The following is a 22243-nucleotide window of genomic DNA, read 5'->3' as shown; positions in this document are numbered from 1 at the left end:
GCTTGGGGAAATGTAGCGTGTGTGGACGCTACTCGATCAGTGAAAGAGCTTTGATTTGATTCAGAAAACGGCGACGCTGCCACCAAGCTACTGAGAAATGTAGTTACACTAGTAACGGCTCTACTGCCCAACACTACTTGTACGGTGGGCATGTTGAAGCAGGTTCAGTGGCAGTGGGGCACTGAGACGATGACTCCACCGGCTCTGTCTTGTAGCAGACAAAGACGGAGCAACTTTCTGCTCTTAAGTTTATTCCACGCACAGTCAAGGGCTTCACAAGGTTTGTCGTGTTGCCGCTCTTGGCAGCAATTATCTTACGTCACAAATATTGCATCGCGCGCTGTTGCATCAAGCCTGGTGTAATGTAGCAACACTTCTGATTTTCTCCACGTCTTTTACATCCACCAGCCTGGACTCTGTGTGTAACCGGCGTGATTTAGTGTTTACATCACCACAGCCAATTACAATCAGTTTTAGATTATGGCACATCAAGCATGCTGCAGGCTTATCGGCTCATCGTTAACAAGAACCTTTAGGTATTGAAATTTGGTACCGAAAGACAAGACATTTTTTGATACTCGATGGTACTGAGGCAATTCGGTCAGTACCTAAAAAGTATCGAACTCGATACCCAGCCCTTGCTCTCAGCTATGGATATTAATAATGATGAATAATGATCCATTAACACAAGTGCATCCTGCAGGTTGAAGTCACACCCACTCACTGAAGTGTGTGTGTGTGTGTGTGTGTGTGTGTGTGTGTGTGTACGACTTTGAAATCTCAATCCTTTCAAATCCCTTAATTGAATGAAATTACATTTAACATTTGCTAGTAATAACATTTATGAATAACTAACACTCAAATCTCTTATCACCGTTTGTCTGAGAAGGTAGAAACTGTTTATTAAATGTTACTTGGAAATGAGCAGCATTTCATATGAAATGGTAATTAAATATGTATGCAACACATTAGGATAACATATGTTGCCTTCTTACTCTTGCATCTTATTTTTCTTAAGCAGCTTCTTCTCTCCGTTTCTTTCCTTCAAAAACACTCTGGCTGAGTATAGTAGAGAGTACTAAAACCATTAGCCATTATGGAATGAACATTAGTTCATTAGTAACGACAGCTTATATAATCTGCTACTGGTGGTGAAAGTGACTGAAATGAGAAGCCTGTTAATATAACCAAATGTGTCTTTGTTACTCTTTGCTAATAAAAAGAGCAAGGAGAAATTTGCATAAAAACTTTTTATGAGTTTAATGGCTGGTCATCACAACAACCTGCTGGTACCATATTGTTTGTAACGGTTAAATGCACAAATATCTATTAGTCAAAAGTACTTTTGCTGAGGAACTAGCCTCAATATTGAGAATTTTAATTTTCAAGTGAAACCAGTTCAGACCCAGCTGAGGTAAAAAGCTGTCTGATGTTTTGTTCACTGTTCTTCAGTTGTCTGAGATGTTAATGTGTTACTGAACTGCTCATAATTTATACCATCAGAGATGTTCATTGTACTGTTTTGTTAAAGTAGGCTTTCTCAAAACGGAGACATAAATTTAGGGTGAAATAAGTTTTAAAAGGGGGGTGGCAACAGTAAATGAAATGTGTGATTCAAAATGAAAAGACTGTGAATTGTGTTTTACATTATTAAAAACAAAACAATGAAATGTTAATTTAAAGCAAAGCGTTGATTTAAATCTTATTGAGAAGTTTTTGTAATTATTTAAAATTGACGTAGTGTCACAGTCTTACTTCTGTAGTTGCTATATTGAAATAAGTAAAAATAATAGTAATGGCAAAAATATTTGGAGTTCATCAACCAACGTTGAAGAACAAACAAGTTGCTTCCCGCTTCGTTCAAATCATTCAGAGACTGAAGAGGAGACACAGAATTACTTCTTTGTGGTGGAGCTGAATTGCAAATAGCACATTTTCCAGAGCAAAGTGGACATTTAGTCAGGCAAGTGAAACTGTTACCTGCCTCTTCAGGGCAAGTGAATAACCCTCAGTGTGTGTGTGTGTGTGTGTGTGTGTGTCCTGCCACTGAACAATCCCTGGAGACGCCAGCGAGAGTGTAAAACTGTTTTTGTGGTGGAGGCATCGGGAGCGTAGCCCAGTTTCACAGCTGTAAATAGTGCTTGAAAAAGACTCTGGTTTATATAAGCTTTCTAAAGACTGGGGAGTAATCAAACCTCTGCTGCGGCCGTAAAAAAAACTGGACTCTTAAACAAACAAAGATCCACACACAGCACAGAAAAGAGAGATTGCACATGCCAGCAGCCACTGAAGCGTACAAGTGAGCTGTGCTCTCTGCGTCTTGCGAAATATTCTCATGAAGATTTGAAAAACTTTTGCATACTAGTATAAAGATCCCCCTTTTTAGCTTTATAAAGTTTTTTGAATTGTCAGTTCACACAAATTTCTAAATGCCATGTATACACTGTTTGCTTCATATGTTGACTTTCTGAGACCTACAACTCCAGCCTCTACCCTGACCCATTACATAACGGTTTGTAGCAAGGTATGTGGATTATCCAGAGCAAGCAGGACATCGGTTTCAGCAAAGACCAGTTGCTGTTGAATTTTTAAAATGTCATTTTTCATTGCTGTGAGCCCCACAGATGAAAATGGTTTGGATCAGCTGACCCTTTTAGTGTTGGAAATTAAGTAAATCGTGTACATAAACAATGCAGGTCCTGTCATGGTGATGCAGTAACTAAATGGAGCATCGGCATAGTCACATTCAAAATTAATATAAAATATAACGTGCATGGATTACAGTTTTAGTGCTTTAAATGTTTGTCCTTGTTAAATACATCAAACTACATATCTTTGTGATAATAGTTAGTCCAACAATTTATTTATTTGTTCTTTCATAAGATTTTCATTGTTTAAAGCACCAAATAAATCAAGTGCTTCTATCATCCTTGTAGATTGAACAGAAAGGCAAGGAAAACCTTAAAAAACTACATTCTAACTTTTTTAAAGGTGAAATAATGGTAATTGTCTAATTAAACTTTAATTTGGTTGAGTACCCCCAGTGACCCTCCAATGGACTCTTAACTGTCCCAAGATCCTGTGTTTGCTTCATCCATCAGCCATCAGGGAGCAGCTGACTGTTTTTGTGCTGGTTATAACAAATCTTTTTTTAATCATCTTTCTTGGCATTTCCTTTGTCTCTCTGTGCAGTTGGAGCTTCAGCGGCAGCAGCTGCTCACCGAGCGTCAGGCGTTCCACATGGAGCAGCTTAAATACGCAGAGATGAAGGCGAGGCAGCAGATGGAGCAGCAAGCCGCTGCCGCGGCTGCGGCTGCCGCCCAGGCTCAAGGACAGGCTCCTGGATCTGGACCCCACCCTGGGCCCCCTCCACCTGGCATGCACCCTGGAGGGCCCCAGCCACACCACGGAGCACCAGTTCCCCACCACGGAGGGCCACCACCCGGTGGTGCCATGCACCCCGGCTACCCCCCAATGGGTCACCACCCCATGGCCCCTCACCACCCAGGACAGACAGGTGAGAGAGAAACAGAATGGAGTGTGCAGAGTAGGGCTGAAACGATTGATTAATTCGATTACTAAAGAGCATTGATTCAAATTCTTTGCATTGAATGTGGCCTAGCCATAGTATATAAAAAGGGCCTACCGCAACAGCACGACAGCGTAATGTTAGTCTGTCCACCGTAAAACGAAACTTATGTCGTCAATGGCAAAAGCAACTTTAGCATTTACCTGAAATCATGATTGATGGTTGAGTTTAAGGCTAGCCAAAGTAAGCCACAATCCTCAGCTGTAAATTTACACGCGTGCGTTTATTGTTCTCCTGGTTGGGCCGTGAGTTTGGGTTGTAACGTCACAGTCACGAGTTAACTGGGTGTTGGGGAGCTGCACCTTAGTGTAACTTGTATAGTACTCGGGTGATGTTTGTGTTTGTAAAGCAGTTGTCTGGTTGTTGGCCTGTGGATGTTGTTGGTCTGATGTTTGCTGTACGACACACTATGAATTTCCAAAAGGACGAATAAATATCTGTCATCTATCAACTTACGCAGCTGATCCCGTGCCGGCAAAAGTAGTTTTTAAATGAATCGATGAAATAATCTGTAGAAGCTTTGAGTACTAAAATCTTTGTTAGCTGCAGCCCTAGTGCAGACAGGGAGAGAAAATCAAAGCTAGCAAAAAAATAAAAAGATGTTTTTGTTGTAAAACTGCACTTGTGACAGCTGTTGTGTCTGTGAGACTTGGCTGTACACTGATGGTGCTCAATGGAAAAACTCTATAATGAGCTGAATACACGACTATGATAACCATGGCAGCAATCCTTGCATTTTCAGTGTTACACTACACACTGTACGTACAGCAGCCTGTTGTAAACTGTTTTTATACTCTAATATAAAACAGACAAATACAAGAATAGAATGTGTTTTGTTTTTTTTTATTCTGAGTTACTGTTTATAAATCTCAGCAAACACAGTTGGATTTGTAGGTTGTTGGATAAGTGTTCTTCATCCAGGACAAACAGGGAAAAAATCTGTTTATACACTGTAAAGAAACATTTTCTGTCTGGCCACAGCAGCTCATTAACTTAGCGGGCAATGTTCTCCCTGGCCAAGCAGCAGGAGACGTATCTCCATAGACCTTCCATCTCCATGCTGTAAATAATGAATACAGTCCCACTCTCATGCATACATAAACCATACTTTCTTTTCAATAGTATGGTCCACTTGCAATAATGCATTACAGTAATCATTGAGTCTGGACGGCAGATGCTCCTGCGAACATGCTTTGGTTTAGTTGTACCCTCTGCCCAGCCTCCCTCGTTGTTAGACCACGGGGGCTCGAATCTCAGAGATAATGGCTCGCCCTTCTCTTGCTCATCCTCCTCTTCCTCTCACTCCCCTTGCTTCTCTCTCCTATGTTGGCGTCTATTGCTCCCAAACAGACTATTTTTATTGCTAAAGCTGTAGTTGCCTATGGAAAAAATGTGCAACATTTGTTTGCCCATGTTTGGAGTCAGAAATTTTAAGTTTAGCATTTTGAATGGCCCTGTGTTTCATGTGAACCAGAAATATTATTCATGAAGATTGTGTGAAATGTACAGGGTTGTGTGTGTGTAGTGTTTTGAGAAAAGTGCGGTTTAGAAGTATAAAGCAGGAAATGTGCTTGTGCTTTAGCATAATTGGTACAGGTTCATGAATTACAGGTTGTGGTCATTGTCTCAACTTCCAGTGTTATTGTGTAAACAACCGAGAAAAACTGTAATTTTGGATATTCAGTGGCATTGCATAGCTACAAGAAGATGATATAATGTGTATTTTACCAAATGCTGTTGTCCAAATTATTGATTCAAACTAAACTGTAGTTAAAAGTGGCATTGAAAGTATAGGTTCGCATTTTTTCATGTGTAACTTGATGCAAAACTGACATTCCCATTATGTCCTGTGATTGGCAGTAGTCGTGGTGCTAGAATTGACAGAATTGTCTGATTTTAATGCAACAACGTAATTAAGGCTGGATCCCAAATATTCGACCGTTGGGTACACATTCGATTTTCAATTTTGAGATTCGATTAAGTTTTTTTCGAGCACTTTAAACATAGTGACGACAGCAGTAGTGTGGCAGTTATGGCGTTTATTAATTTTACAATTGCTTAACTTCATTACAGATCAAAACAGTCAAATTTCCTACATTTTAAAATTAATCCGTAGCTAAACTGTAGGCTGGAAACAACAACATAATGAACACATACAATAATTATATTAGGCAGATTGTAGAAGATGAGCATTTAGTCGCTATAATAAAAGTTAAAAGTGAAATTTGCGAAGCTTCGATTATTCGCTCTTAAGTGTCAAAGCTCAAAAAATGACATTCAGGCCAGCCCTAAATGTAATACAGTTCATGATATTGAACATGAATAACATGATGACATGTTAAACACATCACCTAGCTTGAAATTACACACTATTTATTTAAAATTCCAACCCCCAGCCAGTTCCCCATTTATTTAAAAAAAAAAAAAAAAGAGCGTCAAGTTTCCTGCTTCAGTCCATCCTTTCCAACAAATCTCCACTCGTCTCATTTGTCCCTGTTATCCTTTCTACCCTACAGGACCAATGGGTCCAGGCCAGCCAATTCCAGGACGTATGATGCCCGGCCCACCCTCTGCGGGACCCCCTCCTGGCGGCATGCCTCCCATGATGCCCCCACGCCACCCTGGAGCTCCCAACGGCATGTGTGAGTACAAATCTCTGTCTGCCACACATTCTCATTATGTTTGGGTTCTGTGTTTACGTGTATAAATGGATTGGATTTGGATTTTTAGGTAAACGCATGGTTATTTATTTTTGGTGTGTACACCATTTAATTAACCCAAACTGGTGTGTATGGTGTTTTTGGAAGCCAGTGTATTTGCTCCAACAAACACCTTAAGGGGGGGGTGTTCTGGGAATCCAAATGTTTCTGTGACCCACGAGCTGACTGCTGGTATTTACTTTGAATGTCAGCTGCATCTCAACGTTTGGGTCTCTGCTTCTTATTGGGATCGCATCACACATCAAGCCTGTTGTTTGCATTGATTTCAGTCTGCAGCCAGTCGGCAACGGAAAACAGGCAGCAGCACAGTGACAGATTTTTAATAAAGCAAAAATTTACAAATTTTCCATACATTTTCTTTTGACAGACGTTTCCAACTGTACTCTAGTTGTAATTTGTTTAGAGGACAGTTTGCACCATCTACTCCAGTTATTAGAGGCAAAACTACACATTAAAAAGCAAAGATTATTGGAAAGTCTGAACGCTGCATAATTTTGTGTAGCAGAAATGTTTGTGTTCTTTTATGTCTTGTTACGCAGCGCATGAACTTTGAGATTTAACTTAACTGCCTTTTGGGTCTCTACAGACACCTCGGTGTAAACCACCATCAAGCCACCATGTCTCCTTTACCCCTTAAAGCACTTCTGTCTTGCTCTAAAACCAGCATCTTTCCTCTTTCTAGACCCCGGCCCACTACCTGCACAGCCTGAAGCCGTACCCCCAGCAGCTGTGGGTCCTCCAGCGCCCCCGAGTGCACGGGTGGCTGACAATTAAGACCTACACACACAAAAACTAACTATCTCTGAAGCTCAGCCCCTTTTTGATGGCCTTTGCTACTGGCTTGGTATTTTTCCCTCAACACTCAAACTACCATACAACTTTATCACAGGACACACACACACACACACACACACACACACACACACGCACACTCAGGGTTCAGTGGCAAGGGTAACCCAACTTTTCTCACACACACACACAAACATCCAGACTTCCTCTCAGGGCACAGCGGCAAGGGTCGTCTAGTAATAAACACTGTTTTTTGCTCCGTTGGGCCAGATGGAGGCTGGAGAGAATGACTCTGTGTACAGATAACAAAACAAGGAGACAGAGCAGCTCTTTTCGGGCTTTATTCTCTTTCCAATGCTGTTTTAAATAACACTGTAACCGCCTCCTGTCTCTTTAACATACACACACACACACACACGCATACACCCCCCCTTCTTCTTGCCTGGTGCCTCTTTCGTCAAGCCAAACACTAGGGGGAGTTAGTGAGACCAGAGGGCCAGTCAGACATGCAGGTGTGTGTGTGTGTGCATGCTGCGCAACCTGAGCTGTAACACACACGAGGCAAGCAGATTATTCAGATTATGATATGAATAAAACACACGCCGAGGGGAGCCAGCTTGCCCTCACTCTTGTCGAGTATCTACCTCTCGCTCCTCTTTAAATGATACACTGTACTTCTGTCTGTGTGTGTCTGTGAATCGTGTGTCGGCCTCCTCTGACCACAGTTTGTTCCTCTTATGTAATCTTTTGGAATAATGAGTATCATTGAGTTACAGAAATACAAAAATAAAAAAATACAAATTGGAGAGAATAGACAGGTCACCAACAAGACTCTTCTGTCTTGCTGTTACACAAAATAAACCCTAATGTCCATAATAAAGTAGTTTTCTGTTTGACAAAAGGTGTCTCCCTTCTTTAACCCAAACACAGAAACTACTGGAAGTAATATTTGACAAAACGGGATGGAATCTGTCAAAAATTGACACAACTTGATGCATTTTGGCAGATCATCTTCAGAAACTGGCTTTTTTCCTGACTAAATTTAAAGGATTAGGTAGTTTTTATGTTCTATTTTCTTTCTTTATTGTCAACACATCCCATGAAACTAAAAATCCATCTCTGAATACTTTCTGACTTCTCTACATTGTCTCTGGCGCTCAGCTCCAAGCCGAAAGAAAATCTTATGTCATAAATAAATATATCATTGTGTTTTTCTTACATGGATCAGTAGTTTCCCAAACAGCTGGCCACTGTAGTTTTTAAAATACATTACTCAAACACGAGTAAAAAGTGCCTTTGTTTGGGACTATTTTTAGCGGCAGATAAATGAACATTTAGTGCTCTAGTGAATATTTCTGGCAACAGGGTAGATTTACTCAAAATAAATCTGTGTATGTGTCGTGGTAATGAAGGAACATGTGACCCAGTGCAAAAAAAGTGGCACGTTGATGTGTTAATGGAGCTCTGTGGCACAGAGGAATAAGATTTCTCAGACTTACAATACTTGCTGGGAGGAGAATTTCATGGTTTGTTTTCATCTTTTGACTGGATTTGTTGACAGTAAGGGGAAAAAATACACAATATCACCAGATGTATCTTTTAAACATTAATGCAAAAGACTCTGATTACACGAGGGGCACAAAAATGGACAGACCGCTTCTTTCTGCCCACACCAACCACAGCACTGTAACACACAAAAATGTAAGCTAAGCTGGGGCTCTCACTGGAGGCTGCGTACCCCAACCAACTTGGCCAGACCCTGCCACAAAGCACTGGACAACAACACCCACATAAACACACGCATGCATATAATCTCCTGCTGACCTTCACACAGCCTTTACAGAGAGGGAGACGCTGTGATGCGGCTCGACTGAAACATCAGAACATGGACGATGCTCTTCCTCGGCACGCTGGGCTTCTAGATGTTTTTAGGTGCTGATACTGTAGCGAATAAACCCCGCCCCCTCCTCCGCTCACAATGTCCTAACGCTTAGTGCTGCCTACCTCACTAACCTCACACACACGCGCACACACACCCCTCCGCGCACATGACATGTTTGCTTTTAAGCCACTGGCTATAGGAAAACTAAGCAAGATCCTCATTCCTGTGGATCCACTTATTTGTGGTCAGTCAATCATTGTCCTCAAATCCTCTGTGTGTCCTGTGATGTGGCAGAAAATAAAAAGGTGCATAAACGAGGGAAAGACCACAGAACATTTATTTAGAGCTGACGTAATTGGTAATCGATCAGTCGACCGTATAAAAATAAATTGGGGATTGTTTGCCTAATTTTTTTTTGTCAAACTTTCTCTGGTTCCAGCTTGTGAAATGCAAATATTTGCTGGTTTTCTTTGTCCTTTGTCAGTGGAAACTGAATATCTTTGGGTTTTGAACTGCTGGTCAGACATAACGCATTCAAAGACGTCATGAGCATAAAGAGGCGCATTTTCACTTTCTCCTGACGTTTTGACTAAAATAGAGAAAATAATTGTCCTTATTTATTTTCATTATCAATTAGTAGTTTAGTCAATAACATGTCAGAACGTTGCTCGAGTTGTCCACCCAGCAGTGACAAAACCGAGAGTGGCAGCAAATCCTGAGGTTTAAAGCTGGAACCAGCAGATATTTGCTGTTTTTGCTTGGTGATCTATTATCCAGATTTGCTGTTGACTAATTCATTGAATGAGATTGAAAATTCATGATCCCTGGGGGAAAAACTGTTTGCTAAACAGCCTCACAAATTCTGTAAGTAGCTGTTCTGGAGCTTTTGTTTGTGTAACACTGCATTTTAACAACTTTTTGTCCATGTTTGCTTAAAGGTTCAGACTGAAAGTTTATTTTCGAGCTACACTTCCATCAAGACTGCTGAGGAATACACCATGTGACACAGTCAAAAGCTCCAGAACATCTAGTAAGGGACTTTTTGACAAGATTGGTTTGCAAACTAATTGTTTTCAGTCCTACAAAATATAAAAATCAAAACATCTCTAATTATATTCACTGTGCATTTCTCATTTGACATGCTTGACATTGAGATTTAAAGGCAAACTACTCTGACAAATCAAATACTGATCTGATCTTGAGTTGCTGTACATTCCTGAGTCCCTGCTCAACATCCTGCACCTTTCAGTCAACACACTAGTAAAAAATAAGTTGGTTTTAATGTGAAGTCTTAACTCAAACGACTCCTCTCCCCCTTCTCTAGCACTGTTAGTATCTCTGCTACCTCTTCCTCCTTCATCCGCTAGCTACCTCTTCTAGAAATCTTCCTGTCCCTATCTGCTACCTCTCTGCGCGCCCCTTCGCTACCTCTCGTTCCCATTTCCGTTCTTTTTAACGTTTCTTTTTCCTGCCCATGTGACTGCTGCATCACCGACTGTTGCCCTCTTCTCCCAGTCTTTTGGAAAACACACGTACAGTCATTCACTCATGCTTTCACTCACAGCGCCCTCCTTTCCCATTAAACATCTTACCAGGCTTGTTATGTAATATCACTTAAATATGACAGGAATCCCCCTTACATATATTATCTTTAATCGCTACTTTTTTGTGTTAATGGTAATGTATTTTTAAGGAGAAGTTTTGTGTAGATGGAAGTTCTCTGTTCTTTGGAAGTTTGTAGCATTTTGTTTTCCTGTTTTTTATTTTGTATGGGGTCTGTTGGTACTTGGACCTAGACACTGTCGAATAAACTGTGTTTTGTATGAAGTTGATGTCCTGTTTTTTGGGGGGGGTGGATTGAATTCATTTCCCTCCATTATTTCTTTAGACGACATGATCTTTTCTTAAGCCTGCCTGAATCTCATAAGCTCAGTTTGTGCTGTGACAGAAATATCCACAGGAGAGAAGTGGAAGCTGAACCAGTCAAATAGCTTAAGGATAATATGCAGACAGATATTGAGTTCTGTTTTGAGTTGGATGGGCTTCAGTTCAGATCCAGTCACCGAAAACTCATTTTAGTTTGAAACTGATCAGCTGATGAGAATGAATGACCAAATGGAGCACAGCTGCTCATACAGTGCAGACTTAAACCTGAAGTCAGATTGGTGAGCACAACTTAGACCAACACATTCATATTAAGTCAAATAATAAAAGCTGTGGTTTGTTATAATTTAGGGTTACAACATTGATACTGTCAGGTTCTATGAAATGATAAAGATCATTTATACATCAAAACAAAGAACCAGGGTTAAAACATTTCAGATCTGCAAAGAGCCAAATAAAATGACACCAGAATAAAATACCCAACCATAATATAAAATAAAACACTTAAATAATAATGAAACCGTATCAATATCAAGTATCAATAAAAGTGGAAGTGTTAAAACATTACAAATCCATATTTTTACATAAATAATGGGTCAAATAATTGCATGTAATGTAAAAAAAAAAAAAAAGAAGAAGAATTTTTAGCCACTTTCAGCTCATTTTAACTATAACGTTCAACTTTCCCAATGACGCATTAACAGAGTTTTGCGTTTAAAATGTGTGTCGTGGTTTAAAAAGTTTAATGACCTGTATAAAAGCATCGTGACCAAAATATTCTAGAGCATAGCATGTAGAGCACTCACTGAAGATACAGATGTTTAATTATAAGCAGTATTTTTATCTAAATTGTAAACTTGACATGTTCAATAGAATTAAATCTCAATCTGCAAACTAACTACTGCTGTCAAATAGATGTAGTTCAGTAAAAAGGGCAAGATTTCCACCTCAAATGTAGTGGAGAAAAAAATAAAACGTTTCACAAGTTTAAGTTTTCAAAATGATTTAAAGAAAACAGCTGGTGTATCAACATACTGCTAAAAAGTTGTAATATTTAAGGTAGCATCATATTTGATAAGCCCCCCCCCCCCCAAAGGTGCATCCAGTAAACTGGCGAATGAAGGATTTGTAATCTGAAGATGAAGGTTGTTACTGTGTTTCCTGGAATTTTATCTGTTTTTTACACCAACTGCAGCTCCAGGAGGAGAAACTGGATTATCCGTTTGTCTCCCCATCTCTTTGTGTTGGGATTAGGGAGGTTGCCACAAAACATCTGCGCATAATGTGTCACAGTGTAAACTCTAGTTTGCAGTGACATCACAGGCTTATCAAGCTTTTGTTGGAAGTGTGTTTCATTCTTGTTTAGGGGGTAAAAAATGACGTCTACTCAGACTTTCTTTATCCCTCCTGGATCATTTGTATTATTGAGAAGAAAACGGTTTTGACAACATTTTTCTTTTCAAAATGGATTTGTAATACGTCCAACAAAATGCATTATCTCATGCAGCAATTGTCACAAACAGCTGATTCTACACACCAAATAGCAAATTTGCAAGGTGCCAAAGTTGCTTCACCAAATGTAATAAATAAACCACACACAACTGTCCTTAAATGTTAGAAAAAAGCTCTTTCACCTCTATTTTATGTTTGACAAAACAATAACATTATTTTAGCTGATGTAGTGGTAAATAAAGTAAAATGATGTGCATAATAAAACAGCAAATTTCATTTTAGGCCATAAAATTACTTTCTACATCCATTTTGCTACAAAAAGCCCTAAAACATGGAGCTTTGCCCAGCCTGGGGGGCACGAGGGGGGGAGAAGATGTACTTTGTGTGGCTGTTTTGCTGCGTAGACCTCTGTTAGAAGCATCTGTGTTCCTACATGAAGTGGAAACAACACAAGTCCTGTCGCCGTTCATAACCTAATCCAGACCGGCCCGCGCTGTAATCTGGCGAGAGGGGGGATTTCTCTGTCCGGCAGATTGACCACGAGCATGTTATTGAGAGGGATGAGGGACCAGAGGGTGATTACTCCCTGTGTGGGATGAGAAGAGGGGGGGTGGGCTTTTTAAAATGTTGGTGTCAGATGAGCCAGGCAAGAGGACACAATCATCAAGTATTGTGGGAACAATTATGGTAAAGAACCTGTATACCTATATAACTAGATGGATGGATAGTCTGTCTTTTTGGTCCACAGGGGAAATTTGTCTTGCCATCTTGAATTGATATCCAGACGGTTGATGAAAGACGCAGATTTTCAATAAGTAGCAGCATTGGGCTGCATTTCGTGCCAGATTGTAAATAGTCTAATAGTGATTTATGTAGATTTATTTGTGTTTTATTTTAGATTTTTGTTTTGATTGTACTGTCATTGCTAACAACCCAGCTGGGTCACTTTTGATGAGGTGGCAACTATGATGATCAATTTACAAGATTTTAATTTAAAAGAAGAACTTTTGTTTTAGTTATCTAGTATTATTAGATTGCCATATATGCCATTTAGAGTGATTTTCATCCTTTTAAAAACCTTGCTGTTGATATAAGAGAATAAACTACCATAGTTTAATATGGCTATTTTTCAGGACTTAAACGTCTGCGTTTTTTGCCACTGGCATGGCCATCAATCCAAGATTGAAAAAAAGACACCATTAGATTGTAATCACGCCAAATAAGACACTGTGGTAATTAGCGCTGGGCTGTCCTAGGGGGCTGTGAGCTTGGTTATCTGTGCTTTGTCGTGGTGAAACCCTCTGAAAAAGTTTTATTTCTCTGATTCACCGGCTTTCTCGCTGCCATGGGTGTCCTTTACACTGGGGACGCTGGCGACATGTCCCCAGCACTTTATGAAAGCATAATTTATAAAAATGTTCTGAAATATAGCTTGCAGTTAAATAACAAATGAAAATGCCATTGAAAAGACTTTGATTCTGTTATATTTATATACTTTGAAACGTCACCTGCCACCTGTATTTTGCGTTTCCTTTTACATAAATAAAAACATTTCCACCATAAACTGGGGCAGAAACTTGCAGGAAATGAAGTGTTTCATGATCAAAAATTCCTGGGAGACGCCCCCCCCCCCGAGATCCCCCAGCTCCCCCAGCTCCCCCAGCTCATATATCTCTATCTAGAAATCTTTTTAAAAAACTCTAAGGATCTTTTCGTACCTAAAATCACATATTGTGATGCGAGCGAGTGTCTCTTCACACTCCTAATCTGAACCTCGATGTCCCCACCACTTTTCAAAACAAACTACCACTGCTCCCACTTTTCCTTTACTCTCTAGCTTACTCAACCACCGCTGGTCTCTCTCTCTCGCTCTCTCTCTCAAACAATTGGACACAAACTAATGAAGCTTCTTGGCATCATTATTTTGCAGCTTAGTGCAAGAAGATGCAGACATCAAAGCTGGGTGCACGACATAAAGCAAAGGAGGACACAACTGGGGGAGTGTCATGGATAGCAGCTTGCATTTCTCCAAAAGTTTATTCTGTTTCAACTCGGGATGTTGATTATTAATCATCAATTTATAATTTATAGTGCTGAATTAAAAAGATTTAAAATGTGTTAGTTCATGTTTTTGTGTCTATGTGACTAAGTGCCCTGCAGTAGGCCGCAGCAAAATAGGGCAATATGACAATTGCGCCTCTTCGGAAACAGTGGCTATATTTCTATATGTTATTGTGTAACTTTGGTGTTTGTGACCAAAGTCATGCAATAACACAAACAAACTAACCAACAGGCAGTGGCAGACCAGCAAAATGACAGTTTATAATTTCTTTAACCCTTAAGAGTTCCTTAAAAAAAAAAACTCACATTTGTCCCAAGGGACAAAAAATGGCTGCTTCCCAAAACCTGCTGTAAAAATATCATAAATTAATATTTTTTTCCCACTTTAAACGAGTCAATCTTTCAAAGCTACTTCAGCCTGAAATATACATATCAAACATTAATTATGTTTGGGGGATTTTAACCCTTTAAATGCTATTATGTTTGCATAACGAGATTGTTTTATCCTTGTTCCACCTGAGCAGGCGTTTCTATTGACCTACAAATCTCCTGCTGTCACTCTGACTCTGTGATCTTTCTGCACTTCTTCTGCACTGCTTTCAGGCAGTCGCATACATTGGCCTGGTGTTGTCAAACACAGACAAAAACAATTACGCACGACCATTTTAAAGGGTTCATCCCGGAGATTTAATGTTGCACTTCTCATAAGAGAAAGATTAGATAAAGAATGCTCAAAAGCGCGCGCATCATCATCCTCTTCCTCTATAGGGAGCTGCAGTCTGGACTTCTGCATAGATCAAAACTTGTTTGAATGTCTTGAACCTTAAAGTCCAATGACAGATCATCAAAATAGGGAAGTGATGCAACACCTACCAGTTGCCATCTTAACCAGACACTTCTTTTCCTCAGACTTGTCCTGGGCCACCGTAACTGGAGCCTTCTCAGAGTTACTGAGTGTTTTTGCATCTGGTGGACTGTACGCACAGATGGAGAGAAAGAGTTGCTGAGTCTAGTATTCTCAAATCAATAGACATTTTCTGGCAAAGTGATTTAAAATAAATTGATTTCATGTGTTAGTGTGTTGGCATATGAGAGCCTATTTTGTGCGCCTGCAGCCCATCCAGGATTTTCCGTCTTTTCCTTTTCCTTCTTGTCTCGCAGTCTGGGTTTCTGCATAGATCAAATGTTTAAATCTCTCAAATCCTGCAGTAACAGTACAATCTAATCAAAACGGGGAGGTGACACCTATGCACTTGTTGTCCCTCTCTGAATGCTTGGCCTTGCTGGATGAAGCCTGGTTAGAATTGTGGAGCATCTCAGTAGGAAAAAAAGAAAACAAGGAAGTTTACATGTTGACCAACATTTGTAAATATCTCACAATACAAAGTAGATTCCCCAAGTGTCACCAAACTATCCAGACTATACACAGTGGAACTGAGACCCATTGAACTGGAGTCAAAGATGAGCTTACTTGCTTGTATGTCCACCTAATCCAGGCTCATCTTCCTCCTCTTTCTCTCTGGTGATGCACTGTCTAGACTTCTGCATAAACCAAATAAATTACCTTTTAACAGTAAAATTTAATCAGTACGGGCAAATAACATAATACCTACCTGTTCCCGGTGTGTGAGGCTTTAAAAATGGCCCACGTCCTTTGCCATGCGAGGTTTAATTTTCGACCTAACTGGACACTTTGAGTTATAAAGCAGGTTCATCTTCCTCCTCTTTCTCTCTAGGGAAACGCTGTCGGGGAGTTCTACATAGATGAAAGGTGTTTAAATCTCTTGAATTGTAACTGTAAAGTTTAATCATTACAGACAAGCTAAATAATACCTACCTGTTCCCGGTGTGTGAAGTCAGAAAAGCTGTATTACAATATAGAACTATTACAATATATGTGAATGGCATTTTTACAAAGAAAAGGAAGGGTTTTGTTTTACTGTTCGGGTCTTTGTGTCAGTATGTCTTAAACCCAAGTGGACAGGAATGGATTAATTGTTTAGAAAATGATTATTCTGTTGGCCCGTTGGCAAATGTTTTGTTGTTGGTGCAGACACTGCAGGAGGTGAAAGCTGGACTAATGTGTATATATATATATATATATATATATATATATATATATGAATCGTCAAAGCATAAAAACTTATTTTGGAAAAGTTTCCATAACTTTACATCCATCCATAGAGCATTTTTATTTTATTGCTGTTATTTTTGATCGCAGCTGCTGTTAGCACAACTTGCCACATTTTGGGTTGGGTGTTAAGGTGTGGACAGAGTGGACCCAAACGCAACGCTCAGGATGAACAGGTTTTATTTTGGGAAAAAGGGGTTGAGGGAGAACGGGCACGGGGAACCGAGGAGACTGAGACAAGGGAGCCAGGGGGGCACTGGGGACCGAGGAAGAGAGGAGGCACGGGAGAACTGACCGGGGAGGTTGGTGGAGGAGCGTGGTGGCAGGCTGACTGGCTGGGCACAGGGAAGAGCCGGGAGGACGCCGTGGAGGAGGTCCGATGGGAGAGGGCAGGGTGGCGAGCCCAGCTGACTTGACGGGGGTGAGTGAACCTGGGGGAAGGCAGACAGACAGGGTTAGACACAGGGACAAACCAAGAGTAGGGAAAACAGAGATGAAGTAAAAAAATAAAATAATAAAACTTGAGGCAAACAGTGGCACCAAGTCTGGAGTAATGACAATCAAGCAGGGGTTGACTGGAGAACCGGGGTTGAAGTACTGTCAGAGATGAGGCTGATTGCTGGCAGGTGTGGCAGGCAGAGGAGGTGGCTGATGAGGTGCAGGTGCAGACTGTCAACTGGCTCAGGAGCAGAGAGGGGGGGGGCAGCACACACAGGGGGAAAGGAGGAGACACAAACAGGCAGGCCAAAACAGAATTACAAGCAAAGAGGAGACATAAACAGGACACTCACCGACAGCCGGGCTGCCACCACATCGGGTCTGTTCATTGGGATCCCTCTTTTTTGAAAATGAATAAATGCTCATGTAGGTTTTTCACAGCCCCATATTGGATTGAGTCCAACATTATGGACCTGTGAAAACGTCTAGGACAGCTACCATTCCATCTGCTTTATTAGAAATCAGGCCTAACAGGTTCACGTTAAATCATCTAAAGCCAAATGATCCCAAGTGTGTGCTGCTGTAGCTGAGCCTACCTGTGTGCGTCTCTAAGAAATCCATGGCCATCTTTGTCCTCTTTCTCTCTAGCAGGCCGCTCTCCGGACTTCTGCATAGACCAAATACTGTTTCAACAGCAAGTACATGATAAAATCAGTACAGGAAACTTATACAACACTTACCTGTCACTACTCCACGAGGCTTTAAAAGTGTCCCTCGACATTTTCCTCACAGGTTTTACTTTGCCTGTGTAGGATTGAGGCTCCTCAGACGTGATGGCCAACTGCCGCTCTGACTGGATCCTTTCCTTGTGAACAGAAAAGCTAAGTTTTAGTTGTTCTGATTGTCTCGGGTCCTCCTGATGGAGAGGCTGCTGGAGATGGCCGAGGTGATCCCCAGAATGAATGGATGCTTTTGGCGACTGGTTCAGGCTAGTGGTGCTGGTGCAGGCCTGTGGCATCAACCAAGGCTGCTGGTCTCTATTATCAGAGCTCAGACTGTGATGCTGACAGACTTCCATCGTTTCAACGCAGGAATTCAGGCTGGAAGAAAATCAATCATTAAATCAAGCAACTACATTCATGTATCTGCACCAGATAATGCAGACTTTCTGGAAGCTGCTGTGGTAGCTGTCTGCAAGGTTGTTCATGGTAATGAATGGATCCTCAAGAAGCTGGATGGGGTGTTATGTGATATCTTTTTCAGCAAATGCACAAAGTTCCCCAGGTGTTCGACTTCTGCCATGGTGTCCTCATCTGACAGATGACAGGCTGGCCTTACCTGAATCAGAATACATCACAAAGGTCTAAATAATAGTGTGAATAATGTGCAGGCCAAGCTCAAACTTAAGTCCTTCATTTCTTTAAATTAATTTAAACATAGGATAAAGGAAGTGGTCACTGTTAGCTGCAGCTGCTATGCAAAATAATTATATGACCAAATATTGCTGCTTTGTCTATGAACTGTAATAAGCAAGGTATTTTGTACCATTTAACATTGTTGTGGTGTTTTCCTGTTGTTATTCTGTTATTGTTATTTGTTAAAATCTGCTATTTGACCCTGTCTTGACTATGTCTCACTTAATTAAATGTGACCTCCTAGTTAAATAAAGGTTATATATACAGTATATTATCTTAATGGCTCATTGGCTGAATCCCAATCACTGCACTCACAGCCTCACAAACGTTTTGTTTCAAGCCCATGCGGGCTTAGGACTCATAAATGTTCTACAGTCCACATCTCTGCAGACTTTGCTGGGGAAATTCTCACAGTTCACAGCAATGCGACATTAAACACGGGGGTTACCAGGGGAAGCCAGAGGCATTAAAACAAGTTAAACAAACAGCAACTACACGAAAAAAGAAGCTGACATGTACAGTATCTCATAAAAGTGAGTACACCCCTCACATTTTTGTAAATTTTTGATTATATATTTTCATTGAAGAACATTGAAGAAATTACACTTTGCTACAATGTAAAGTAGTGAGTGTACAGCTTGTATAACAGTGTAAATTTGCTGTCCCCTCAAAATAACACATCACCCAGTCTAAACCGCTGGCAACAAAAGTGAGTACACCCATAAGTGAAAATATCCAAATTGGGCCTTAGAAATAAAATCTAACACCTGAATGCTGCCATGTTGCCAGTTACTTACATGTAATGACGTGGCTGGATCTATGAGCCCTACTGAGTCTGTGAGTCAAGTCAAGCCAAAGTCAGTCACTTAAATCTTCAATGGCTGGTTTGTATGGTCCAACATCATGATGTTGTCTGGTTTGAGATCCGTATGTACCACTCCTAGGCTCTTTAGGAGATCTAATGTTGTGGCCATCTGAAGTCTTGAATAAATCATGTAAGAAGGGCTATCACTGGACTTTATATCAGCTGATATTTCTGAATATGGGCTTTGCCAGGTTTTGAAGACATCTGAGGCTGAGTGATCTGAGCTCGGAGTTGTTTGAGGGCAGATTACTTATTTTCACTCAGTAGAACAAAAATCGAAACACCTTACAATGTAGTGGAATACAGTCCAATACAATTCTACCCAGCTGACAAAATACAAAAACTCACTACATTAAGATATACTAGTAGCAGCCAGATATAGGCTCCTTTATTCCTTTTCCATAAACCTCTTGTGTAAACAAAAGCAGCACATACCTGGTGCAGGATTAGGCGGATTTCTTTCACAGAGAGAAAGCAGGAAGGTTTATTTTCTAGGAAATCCCTCAAACTTACATTCAGCATTTCAAACTCAAGACAACCGTGCTCTCTGTCAATAGAGGTATCATTGCATCTGACAAAGTTGAAGTTGAGTCGAAAGCTCTCAGTTGTTGAAGGATGACCACCTGGGGAACTTGTGAGATTTTAGAATGATTTAAAATACATTTGAAGTATCATACAAATGAAAACTTTGACAAACATCACTTCTGTTCTACTTCGTTCTGTGCCTCAGAGGAGAAGTTGCTGCTCTTCATTATCTTCACAGACACCGTTTCCTTGGTGGCTGCCTTTGTACCTTTACACACTTGACGACTTTTCCAAAGACGCCCTCCCCCTATAAAATCCTGAACCAAGTAGTCAGATTAGGGGGAGGAGAAACAGTATAGGATTACCTGGGACACCTCACCTGAAGAGGAGGAGGAGGAGGAGGAGCATTTGGTATCTTCCTCTTTAGATGATGTAGGAAACTGAGATTGGTCCTGATAATTTTTAGTCTAGAGATGAAGGAAAGAGATAGACACAACTTGAAGTCATGTTTTTATCAAACATCTTGATTCAGAGATCTGTTTATTTGGAAACTTTACTCCCACTGATTTTTAAAGTATGATGTTCCATTTTCCTGATTTTTCTATTTGTTACATGTCTGTAACTGTTGCCCATTTTACTTATTTTCTGATCAGACCAAATACTTTCATTAAATTATAAGCCTTGATAGTCATGTAGAATTAAAGATAATTTCGATGAGAGGTGTGGTGCAGCTACATTTAAGCTTATGCTGCTTACTTAAATGTATTACTTACTTAAATATAATAGATCAGTGTGTCTACATGTAACAATGTGAAGTTTCCACATTATTCACATTGTTATGTGTAAACAAAAATGTGCATTTATTTTTACATTGCAGAAGAATCACTTGTCTTTGGAAGGAAACTTGTGACTTTTTGCACGGAAACGAACACATTTAGTCATATTACCTGTGATTTGTCAGGAAAATGTTCCAAGCAAGATTTTCTCGAAATTGAAATGTTGAGCCTTTTAAACAAAGTTACTGAGTAAAACTATTTCTCCCCTCTCTTAGTTAATCCTAAAGGCCACCATGATGCCACTCTCTAAAGTTCTGCAGTCATAACTTTTGTTTATGTTTACATCATAAGGTGTCTGAAATATTGCTGTTTGCAAAATGATCACAGACCTCTGCATCCTTGTTTTCTTTTCAAATGGTCAGCTAGCGAGAACGACCAGCTTAAATCCACATCTACATTCTGTACAACATTTAAGGATGCTTTTCCTTAAACGTTGTACGTTTTCTCTTGATTGAATATACATGATTGCTCTAAACTTCAAACACGCTTCACTGGAAAGTCTAGACATTCAAAGTGCACATTTCAGGTAGATCCATGCATCTTCTGTTCTGTAGGAAATCAGCCAAAACTGTCATTGTTTATACAGCAAGCACAGCTCATTTACATGAGGAAGTCATTTTACCCATCACTGTAATACAGCATCATAATGCGATACAATAATATTTAAATAAATGGCATGTACATATTTTTTATTGTTCCACATCGACCAGTAAAGGTAATTGTCAACCTCAGCAAGGAAGAAAATGATGATCTTATGTCGTAATTATGACTTCTGTATCTCAAAATTATGAGAAAAGATAGCAGGTGTTACACCATATAATGTGACCCATCAGATTATGTGACCCGATTACATAAAACACTTACTGCAGCTATAGTCACCATGACAACTACATCATCAGTTAAATCAATGTAGAAATTACCCCTTTTTAATGTGGGAATCTGTTCTTGAGAATCTCCTACATTGCTGAACAGATACCATGATTAGTGCAATTTGTCACTATTATAATCATCATAATCACCCTCATCATCTTCGTCACTGTTATCATCATCATTATTGTGACAAACATCATCACTGTCATAATTGCTCAGATGTTAAATTTTATATCAGAGTAGAGAATAAATTATTACAATGCAGATTGTACCAGACACCAGGTGCATCATGGTTGTAACTGTGATTGCATTTATTGCCATTCTTCAGAGTCAGACAAAGGACAGTGAAGAAACAATGACTCTGAGGAGGTGCGGATGTACGAGAGGAGACAAAAGGAGAGGTGACATTAGAGGAGAGGAGGGGTGGAAGAAGGAGGCAGAAGAGCAGGAGGATAAAGAGGAAGGCAGAGTGGGCGGGAAAAGAGGCATCTTTGCATGACTCCTTCACCCCACAAGCCCATGTGGTGTTGTGAACCGCTGGCCTACTTTAGCCTTCTCCATTTTTTATGACACACACACACTTACTATTCATAAGCGCACGAACGCTAGAATGACAGCACATGCACAAAGAGCCGCACAGTGTGGACTCGGTAAGACTGCAACATGTCAGTGTGATGTGTGCACACAGACACACACACACACAGAGGCATCATCTATTCCCTCATAGGCCTGCAGACACAGCAGTGAAATGTCAACTATCAAAATGTGAATGACCACACATAACCT

General features: G+C 40.3%; 1 protein-coding gene across 2 annotated transcripts in view; it reads left to right on the top strand.

Annotated features, from left to right (window-relative positions):
- The window catches only part of smarcc1a (SWI/SNF related, matrix associated, actin dependent regulator of chromatin, subfamily c, member 1a), a 56507-nt gene that overhangs the window by 22011 nt on the left and 12253 nt on the right, over nt 1–22243 (top strand). The window contains exons 26-28 of one of the 2 annotated variants that reach the window (XR_006824362.1): nt 3193–3517; nt 6106–6231; nt 6992–7612. Coding sequence is in view for 1 of the 2 variants with exons in the window: in XM_046044096.1 (XP_045900052.1) it covers nt 3193–3517; nt 6106–6231; nt 6992–7083 (543 nt within the window). In the remaining variant the exon portion in view is untranslated. Of the gene's footprint in view, nt 1–3192; nt 3518–6105; nt 6232–6991; nt 10808–22243 lie in introns of those variants that run through there. The other variant, XM_046044096.1, reaches the window with a different exon arrangement.

The sequence above is a fragment of the Micropterus dolomieu genome, linkage group LG03 (genome assembly GCF_021292245.1).
Source record: "Micropterus dolomieu isolate WLL.071019.BEF.003 ecotype Adirondacks linkage group LG03, ASM2129224v1, whole genome shotgun sequence".
NCBI lineage: Eukaryota > Metazoa > Chordata > Actinopteri > Centrarchiformes > Centrarchidae > Micropterus > Micropterus dolomieu.
This window is presented reverse-complemented; position numbering and strand designations above follow the sequence as displayed.